The sequence below is a fragment of the Notothenia rossii genome (assembly GCF_949606895.1).
Source record: "Notothenia rossii genome assembly, chromosome: 5".
Taxonomy (NCBI): domain Eukaryota; kingdom Metazoa; phylum Chordata; class Actinopteri; order Perciformes; family Nototheniidae; genus Notothenia; species Notothenia rossii.
The window spans coordinates 15,996,810-16,007,270 of record NC_136903.1 but is presented as its reverse complement, the minus strand read 5'-3'; the positions used below and the strand labels follow the sequence as shown (position 1 = coordinate 16,007,270).

General features: G+C 40.6%; 2 protein-coding genes across 4 annotated transcripts in view; one reads left to right on the top strand and one right to left on the bottom strand.

Moving 5' to 3' along the window:
* Positions 1-2,476: 2,476 nt before the first annotated feature.
* On the bottom strand, positions 2,477-8,487 carry fbxl22 (F-box and leucine-rich repeat protein 22). Its single transcript, XM_079685157.1, has 2 exons — positions 7,853-8,487; positions 2,477-4,146 (listed from the first exon to the last, which is right to left on the bottom strand). The coding sequence occupies exons 1-2, from the start codon at positions 8,188-8,190 to the stop codon at positions 3,798-3,800; spliced, it is 687 nt and encodes a 228-aa protein (XP_079541283.1). The 5' UTR covers positions 8,191-8,487; the 3' UTR covers positions 2,477-3,797.
* ca12 (carbonic anhydrase XII) overlaps positions 7,979-10,461 on the top strand; it is a 48,082-nt gene continuing 45,599 nt past the window's right edge. For 2 of the 3 annotated variants that reach the window (XM_079685156.1, XM_079685154.1), the window contains exon 1: positions 7,979-8,104. The gene's annotated coding sequence lies outside the window, so the exon portion shown is untranslated. The remainder of the gene's footprint in view (positions 8,105-10,461) is intronic. The other variant, XM_079685155.1, reaches the window with a different exon arrangement.

The following is a 10,461-nucleotide window of genomic DNA, read 5'->3' as shown; positions in this document are numbered from 1 at the left end:
TGATTAGAGCAGATGATTATAATGATTAGACAGCTAGAGAGCGTTTCACATTTAATCAATTCCTTAGAATTAACTTGTACCTCATTTTGAATATAGTAGAAAAGAGACAACAGAATGAAATCTTGTTGTCTTTTTTGTTAGTTCAGATGTGTCCAGCCACACACAAGTGATACTACTAAACCAGTATGCAGAGCTGTGTTATTTAAAATGTGCATTAGGTCAGAAGATAATCTGAAGTCGAGCAATAATTTTGTTATTACATTTCTCAGAGGAAGTGGCCTGCACTGGTGTGTATGCTTACATTTACACAAGTAGTAATGTACAATTTTGAGATTCCTATTTATTTATTCCTTGTTTATTCTACTTTAAACATCTACTTCACTAGGCTATATCTCACTGACAGCTATTTTACTGTTCACTCTACTCTTTATTTAACCTTTAAATTGTCATTGTAAATAAAGATTCTACAGCAAAATACATTATAAGTTTAGCAAATATGATCATCAAACATGTTTTTCAGAAACTTAAACCTGTCTTGTTGGCTATATAAATATGGAAAGTACATCAGCAAACAACTAGATGCAAAGTTTATACAAACATACGCTCTCAGTGTTAGTAACATAATAAAAAACAAAAAAGAGAAAATTGGCAGTGTCACCTGTTGCAAACTCCCCTTAGGCAATGCGTTTTTTCTTTCTCTGGGATTTCATATGAAGCAGCCCATAAAGAAGAAATGTTTTATCTGGCTTCAACCAGGAAACTTTTGGCACAATATTCCCCTTAAGCACTTTTAAAACATGAACTGTCTAGCAGACTTTTCTCCTAAAAGAATGATATAATTGTAAAGTGTGGTCTGTTTGAAGACATAGTTTGCCCCAACCCCCCACGACCCAGTCTGTTTCACCTGAGGCAGGGTTTCCGAAACATGTTTGAGCCCCTATACAATCCATAGTTTAGACAGAAGCATGTGGGCGTTCAGGATTTATATTACACCAGCTCACTCATGAAATAATCTTTTGGTCAAAAAAGTACCAACCATGGAGAAAGGGAAATAAAAGTGACCAACAGAACTGACAGAGGAAGCAATTTATCTGAATTTGCTAGTGGAGATAAAAAAACTAAACTGATCTGAATAGCAGATACCAGACAGAGTAAATTGAGTTAATGGTGAAACATAAAGTCTTATAAACAGAAAACGGTTGATTAGATCATCGTATAAAAGGACATTATCAACATAGTGGCCACTCCTCTCAGGCACAAACTGTCCTTTTGTTCATTACTTTCCCATGGATTCCATTTTGAGTGAAGGCTGGACTTGGATATTTTATTCAAAATTCAGACCAATAGAAGGAGCTGCATAAATAAGGAGTCACGATGTTACTCACATCAGTATTGCTAAGGAACTAAAAGGCTGCAGCTGCCTCAAACTGAAGAACTTGCTCTGCAAAAGGCAGTGCTTTTTAGGACATGTATCTGGGCAACAGGTCTTTCAAGATCGGCTTTTCATTTCATTGCCTCTAGTGGAGATGAGTTATGCTTTGATACAGTTGTGCTGTTACATGTCTGCGTCCTGTATGCAGCCGGATGTGCCTCAGGACTCCCGCCACCTGGAACCCATAAATCTTAACAATCACTTAAGGCATATGTCTTTATGGTGAACAATGCAGCATTTGATGTTTGGACTCCAAAGAGTGACCCTCTGTAATCGTGAAACAGCCGTTGTATTTAACTAAATGGTTTGGGGCTTTCTCTTTATATGAAAACAGCACATGCTTTGCTATCCTCACACATGGCTGTTTTGCATTAAATAGATACCATTTACATACAGAGCCATAATAAGGAGAGATTGCATACATATTTAACATCATTTTATCTGTTTAATTTAATCTAATGTAAATGTGTTCTGACTCTTATCAACTTAATGTGCTAACGTTGGGTTTTACTGGAAATATATTGATGTATTCTCAATGCTTGCCTTCAACAAATGGACTCCAGATACATACTGTTCATTATGTTTCATTACGTATCAAAAGTCGTATTTAGAAAATATAAACTGTTACTTAATGCAATACAGCAAATTACATTTGTATGATGATGCCGAGAGAAAGTGCCTATAACTATAACTCTTTTAATTTGTTTACACACTACCCCCCCCGCCCCTGCCTGAAACACCTCTGTTGGACTCCTTTGTTAACATAGTGAAATTACTTTGTTACACTCACGCTTCTATTGGCTAGCGCTCGAAAATATTGTCTGTCTTAGGCTAAGGGGCGGGACATCGCTAAGCAGTTGACCAATCACAATAAAGCCGGCCAGCTAACCAATCAGAGCAGACTGAGCTCTGGTTTCAGACAGAGGGTGAAAAGAGGCCCTGCAGCACCGGCAGTATGAGAAAAAGAAAGATCTCTTTCAACTTTAAAGCATGTAAACATGTCACAGTAGGAGCACAAGAAACAAAAATGACCCTGAGAATGAGCATTATACGTCCTCTTTAATACTGCAACAACGGATCAATACACACCTCATTGTTGCCAAAGTAGAAATCATACATACAATCCTGGTCCCATTTGTGCTTGCTTTTGTAATAGCAAAGCAATGGTCCTTTTCTTTAAATATATAAATAAACAACACTCATACACACCAAGTAAAAAAACACAGTTCATAGAAAAACAGTATTGTAACATTTTAAAAAGGAAAAGTTTAAATTTGCTCCACTCAGTTCAAGAAAAATATCTGAGCCCATGTCCTGTAGGAATAGAAAACAAGGCTTCTTCATTAAATTGACCTTGTGTGAAAATCTATGTTGATTCTTTAGAGATGCACTCACAGGATGGGCAGCATCCTGCAGCGGTACATTGGTCACATGGCATTTACAGACAGATGCACTCAACCTACTTGCATATGTCTCACAACCTTATATAGCGTAAATCCAATCACAGGCACAGGGACAATTTGTCCTCGGAGAACTCTTCCTCCCAGCTCTGACATCTTATCGCAACATAAACGGATCACACACACACCTTTTGTTCTTTCGTACTGTGTAGGAGTGCGAAAGTCCTCTGGGGAAAGTGTGTTATATCTTAATCAAACTATCAAGTTCTATTTAAGGAATAGTTTGACATCTTGGGAAACACTAATATGCTTTCTTGTTGAGCATAAGATAAGAATATGGATACCACTCCTGCATCTGAATGGTTAATAGCTGGAGCAGCAGCTTGGCATAGCTTAGCATAAAAAACTGGAAATAGCTAGCCTGACTGTAAGGTCAAGTTAACATATAGACGTGGTAGTTGTAGTTGTATTGATCGTCTCACTAACCTTTGACAAAGAAGCATTTTTTCACAAGTGACAAACTCTTTAAGAATGGAATCATATCAATGCTGCATTTCAATGTTTGTTGCTGGTGAATTACTGATAAGGCAACCTGTGAATGAATATCCTAATGCTGTGTCTCACTTTGCTTTAATACCATAATGAACTGTACACACTATGGAAGTAAGTACATAGTATACACAGTGTACTTACTGAAGTATCTCGATTAAGGCACAGCCTAAAATTAATTTTGAGATTGAATGGAATTATCCCTGGTTAGGATAACATGGAACAGACACAGCTTAAAAAGGCACATGTATTTTTAAGGAAGACTCATATTCAATGTGTATTATATAAAAGTACAAAATAGGTGCAAAACACATCTAATAAATAGACACCAATTTGAGCAAAAATACTTCACAGTCAAGTCTTTAAATAAGTTAAACATTGAAATAAATGCCCTTCTTTGTGGTCCAGCTCTTCTATCAGATAAACTGCAGGACTTTCTGCAGAGTCCTCCTGAGTGGCAGTCTCTCCTCAGGCTTGCTGTCGGGGATCATATCAGCGCTCCTCTCTGCGCTCAGCTGGATACACGGCCTCTTCTCTTTGACAGCCTGCAGCCCTGCCTGAGTGACGTTCCTGCAGAAGTCCACCTTTACCTCCACCAGACTTTCTCCGTGTGTTGCCACACCCTGCAGGCTGCAGTCGGTGATGCGGACACAGTTCTCCAGGTGAAGGCAGCGCAGTTTCCTGCAGCTCTGCAGCACAGAGATCACATCCTGGTCGGTGATGTGTCCACAGCCAGACAGGGACAGCCAGAGCAGGTTGGGACACCTGTAGCACAGAGAGTTACATCAGGTTTCCACCAACGTGAGGGAGGAACATCCGTACAAGAGCTGCTCTGTGTCAATGTTACTTGTCAGGCTGATGACATAATTGTGTAGAAAGGGATTAGTTTGTTTGCACATGGATTAGCCTTAGCTTATCAATTCAGTTTGACGTGTGTCCTTATTTCACATGAATACTCTTCACATCTCTCGAATAGAATCAGATTACAGAGGATAAGAGATCAGGTGTATGATCAGAGCCACGTGTGGATGATGTAAACACACCACTGCGAGGCAGCAACATGGTCTGTGTAAAGATAGAGACGTTTAAAACCCAGAATAAATTATCTTTTCATAACATGTTGTCCCCCTGGGCATGTATATCGGTCCACTAAAAGCTTGTGTGAATACATGAAGAACAATTCCAGGATTTTTGATGAATTAATTATAGGATGACCAAAAAGCATTTTCTCATGCTCAATTTTACAGGAAACATTTCAATAAATGGATGTGGATTGTTTGCTGTGAAATGTGTGTATACTGCATGTTTCCACTCAGTATCAGGAGAGCACTGCAACCTACTGGCAGGCCTGCAGCACAGAGCTCCCTCATGGCAACGGATCGAGGATGTCATTCACGTTCCCTGATGTAGATTACATAAAGACTTACATAATCTTACCACATAACCACATGTGAGCCAACAATATTCCAGTTGCCTGCAAGTGTTGAGGGTGCTGCCCCAGTAACATCTGAACATGGGGTGGCACAGTCAGTCCACGTGCCTGGCTACATTGCTGCATAGAGTGTGGCTTTATCAGCGGATTTGACTGCACAGTATTGACATTAACCAATAAAAGAATAAAAGAGGAGGTGGGGCCCTGGAACACCAACAGCTAAAAGCCAGCAGCATTTAGACTCAGCAGACTCTAATGAGAACAGTTTGTGACTAAGTGGATGAAGGTAAACATCACATGAACAAAAACTTCATCAACCACTGTTGCATAATTCGTCCACTCCAACAAATCACAAAGCTAAACCTTTTGCAATTAAAGTCTGATTTTACTTTATTTTAGAATTTGATTTTTTTTTTATTTTAATCAAATAAGTGCAATCTTGTAATCAGAGAACAGAAATATGCCAATTTAAAATTAGCCACCCTGAAGTATGTATGTGGATTTGACTGTTTCTTTCTTTCTTTACATGATGTTGATCATATAAAACCACCAGAGTATAAGCGGAACAATACACTGCTAACCTGTAATCATCTCTCTAATGGTTTTTGTTTCCTAACAGTGATTTTGTCAGGACAAATCATCAAGTGGATACTTTTACTATATACTATACTGAACACTCAATATTCAAAATCCATAACAGTTCTCGATTATTGATTCAATTAATTTGACAGGAGCATGAGACTGTAAAATGAGGGGCCCAAAGGCGTGCCATGTTCTAAAGTTTGTTTTTCCCATGAAGATAAATAAAGACAGTCAGGAGAATGGCGTCGGAGTTTGTGTGGAGTCTTATCCAGGAAAAGGCAGGCAGAGACAGTCGCACATGTTCAGTCCTCTGACAGCAACAAAGAGCCAATTGTAAGCTCCACCTGCCTGCGCAGTCTGCAGCTGACTCTCAGCTTCTCTGCGTCCCCTCCCACTCTGTATCACGTGCACTTGCTCTCCATTTGGGAGGGTTTATCAGTATGCAATGAGTGTGCCTTAAGGGCGTTGAGATACAGCAGCCAGACAAAGTAGGTGGTTCTAGTTTTGAATGGCCTCACAGCTCTCGTGGATTGCGTCTCAAATTTCACAATACAGGAAATCCTCACAGGGTCATACACTGAGCCAATGAGCGAGCCCCTCTCCTCTCCTCTCCTCTCCTCTCCTCTTGCCAGGCCAGCTGCGGTGGCCAGGCTCCCTCACATCAACGTTTATTACTGGCTGCCTTGAAGAAATGATCCAGAGACCTCATTAGCCTCTCCAGGTCGAGCCCTTTATGCAGCCAGCCACGCACACAAGGCCGAGAGCCAACAGAGCTACATTTCAGTCACCTATCAAATCCAAGTGTCACATCATTCAATAAATATAATTCGATATTTGACCACAGTTATGTTAGTTAATAGAATCAGTCTAATGTCCCACAGATGTGTCACTTTTCTGTCTCTATAGCCAGCTCTGGATAGATACACCATCTGTTTCTAATGATTTTCTTCCCTGCTGCCTACAGTTAAACATGGCAGTTTCAGTAAGCCATGTGCCTTTAAAGAAAACAATCCAACCTCCTTGGTGGGTGGGAATGGCCCTGAGAGGCGCGTAAATGATAAGATCTTCCTTAAGGCATATCTGACCGAAATTGGAAGCGTTTGTAAGACACACTTGTCAATGCTCATGTTTGACACAAAAGGGAAACCAGTGGATGTCATGGTGAGAAGTAGTTACAGGGATAGACAAAATATCAGGTGTGTCTATACAGTGCATCCAAAGTAAGTTAAAGCTAGTCATGTTCAGCTTTGAGTAAGGGTATTTGATGTTGTGGTTTGTACTGTTTAGTGTCTTAAGGATATGCAGATAATTTATGGTGGGGTAGGTAAGTTTGAGAAACCGGCTCGAGATACACTTTTTGATATATTCCATGGAATGCTCTTAACATCCTGATAGCAATGAATATCTTAAGCGCTTTGACAAAAAAAATCCATTAAAAAAGGTCATCTGTGGAAGCCGTAGTACTGTAAAAAGCATGACCAATCATTTTAGCCGGCCCGGATAAATAACTGGATGGCCTACATGCCTGTCAGCCTTCCATCTGTGCACAAACTTATCTCGTGCCCCCATTGGTCATGTGCGCGTTCGTGTGTGTTGGGGGAGGGGCTCTGTAAGGAAGTGGCAGATTTTTTCCGGTTGTGTATTTTCAAATTCTAGCGCACCGCACTCAAGCTGGTTTCTCCAAAATTACTGTACCTACCCTACCTTTAAGTAAAGTCAAAATGCTACGCTGAGAAAATACTGAGTGAAATTTGTATTTGTTTAATTTACATATAGGTCTATTAATCCTAGCAAAAGTAAAAGTATGAATTATGAATGAAAAATTAAAAAAATTATGCAAAAAAAAAATGACCATCCTTATTTCCATTTGTAATCATGTTTCAGGTTTCTCTTTCATTTGTTTATTTAGCTTAATAGTATAGGAAACCTTTCTATTCACCTAAAGGAAAACTTGATGCTTCAGATTATCAGAAAAAGTCACTAAATTTGAGATATGAGGTTTTGATCTGAAAAGTACGAACTAAAGCTGACACAAAATTACAATCTTTGCCAATTGGCAAGAAGTGAAGTAACGAATAAAGTTGTATAAACTGGTGCAAAGTACCTGAAGCTCATTTACTTAAGGTTATATGCCCAGAGCAGTTCATAGCTAAGGGTTAACAACAGATAAGTAACAAAAATACTTTAAACGTGTATTCTTGTGTATTACATGGTAGTTTTATTTCATAAGGACTAAAATATGTTTAAGATGCATCAAAGTAAATCATTCTTTGGTGACCTGGTCCCAGAAAGACATGTTTTGTTCTAGGAGTCACAAGCCAAGAAGCCACTGCTTTAGATGATATCACAGTAGCCTGAGTTTTACAGTAAAGCACAAGTGCAGCTTGGTCCCCCTCTGTTACATCTCAAATACACGACAAAGCAGCAGGAGAACCGCACACACACAAACACACTTACATGTGGCAGACATAGGCCAGGAAAGTGGAGACCAGGTTCTCGTGCTTGCTGCAGATGTCCTTCTGAAACGAGCTCTTAAGCCAGTCCTCGATGTTGCAAACCTGCAGGACCCTACTCGAGAACCAGCAGACCGTCAGGTACCGTAACGAGGGTCCCAGCACGAAGTTGTCCCGGGTCAGCTGACAAGGGGAGCTGAAGTGGAGCACGGTCCAGAGGCGGGGGTCCAGGAAGACCTCGCGCAGCGGGTGACAGGTAAGGGACAAACTCTTCCGGTTTTCTTTGTCTAGGTAAGAGAAAATGTGGAGGAGACACTCGTGGTCGAGCTGGGTGACATGCATGGTTAGCCGTCCCGAGACAGAAAGAGAGGCCTCGTGGATAGCAGCAACAATGCGCTAGCAAGCTGTATTGTGTGGCCCAGATACATGATGCCTCCGCCGGCACACGCTGCAGGCCTGCACATATAAGGCCGGGGAGAGCAGGCTATTTTGGGAAGACAACTGGCGGCACGGTCAAAGATGGAAGTGTTGGAGACATACGCTCCCTTTCCATCTGTCATGGCTCTCAACAGGTGGTAACCGCTGCTGAGAGCCAACAGATGTTTACACTGGCCTGGCCTAGTTCTCAGATAGACACACCACGTACACACACACACACACACACACACACACACACACACACACACACACACACACACACACACACACACACACACACACACACACACGCGCACACACACACGCACGCGCGTGCACACACACACACACACACACACACACACACACACACACACACACACACACACACACACACACACACACTGAGAGACACACAAAACAGACACATCTCAAGAATCTAGGACTGCAGCAAAACAGCAAAACAGCCACGGTAATAGTTTGACCTTCACTGTGCAGAATTATATAGGCCTATTTTTTGTTTATAAAGGGTATACGTCTGTTTGATTCTAAAGGGCTGATTTCACCTTCATTATTTATTTACTATTAGAGAAGGGTGCCATTTTAAGAATCTATAAATAAGTAAATGAACCTTTCAGTGGGAAAACCATAAGGGGCGCTAATTATTATATGAAGCAAAGTGTTTTGAAAAGTCTAGAAGTATGTCTGGGGCGAATCTTAAAGTAGCCATTTCAATCCTATCATACATCTATTAAGGATAGGTGGTACATTTTTACAAGCTTAGAATTTTCTGAAGTTAATGTTTTGTTCTTTCTAAACCTGTTCACATGTTCTAGTAGCCCTGTAGTTGTTCTAACTGCAGACTTTTCTTAAACAGGATGAGTCTGTTTAGCATGAATGCTATAACCTGTGAGATTTAATAGAACATATCAGTATGTTGAACATTATCCAAACTTTTAAAAATAACAATGTGATACAGTCCAGCTGTATAATAAAAAAGAAAATGGTCTTACATCCCTTAAAATAAAAAAGGCTGAGGGGGTCCCCAAACCACTTATATTTCCTACAAGATATTTACACAGCCTAAACTGTTCAGTGAACTGTGACACAGTGTGTTTTGAAGTTGCACAATTGAACCTCAGAGGAAACTGAGATGACAAAGAGGCTAAATATCATTACATATATGACCTCACTCCATACTATATTTCCAGATATTATTTCTGTTGTTATCACCAATCTCTGAGAAAAAAGGCAGGACATGGGGGGGTGCCACAGTCTGTGTTATCAGTACACCCACTGTGTTATGTCGTTTAATGCAGTGCATCCAAAATAACTTAAAGAAATGTATGTTCAGTTTGGATTAAGGATGTGTTGTTTATTCATTCTATATTGTCACGTATTGGCTTGTCTTATGCTGTTATCTAAGGAGTAATTCATTATTGACTTAATTAAAATTATTAAAAAACTCAGATACTTTTTTTTCAAAAGTTGTCCCCTTACAATCAAGAAGGGCTTGCAACCCCATGAAGCTTTGCCAACCCCCACGTTGGAAACCACTGCTATTGCCTACAAGATATTTACACAGCCTTATCCTCCCATAACCTGAAGGAACACAGTGAACCATGACTCATTGTTTTGAAATTGGTCAATTGCAGCAGAGAGGCCTTACTGACATGGCAAAAAGGCAAAAATATCATTAAATCCTAGTCTTCAGTCCAAATGCCAGTCCTGTTCCAGTTATCACCAAAAAAGTAGGACATTTGGAAATGCCACTGTTAGGAGGCTGATTACGTCTGTACTGTGACTCACTGTGTCCTGATGTTTGTATCCAGACCTCTGATCTGACAAACACATTACAATGTGAGCTTATTAGCAGCAGCATGTGACCTAGCCTCCATGAGGAAAAGAAAAAAGAGAGAGGGGGGTAAAAAAAAAAAGAGGCCACTTGTGTGTCATTAATGGGGACAGAGTATGGAGCCCACAGCCACCTGTGAGCAGGCGAGGAGGAGCAGCTGTTGCTCATCATACAGGAGAGCTTGTTCCTCCCTGAGCTGACTGACTGGCACGTGTCCCGGGGCTCTTATGTGAGTCTGTGGTGGGCGGAGATGCTAGAGGGAAGAGGAAAACAACATAAAAAGGCTCGCTAAAAATGTACTCTCGCTCCTTTAAGGTCGTACTTGGACATTCAAAAGGAAG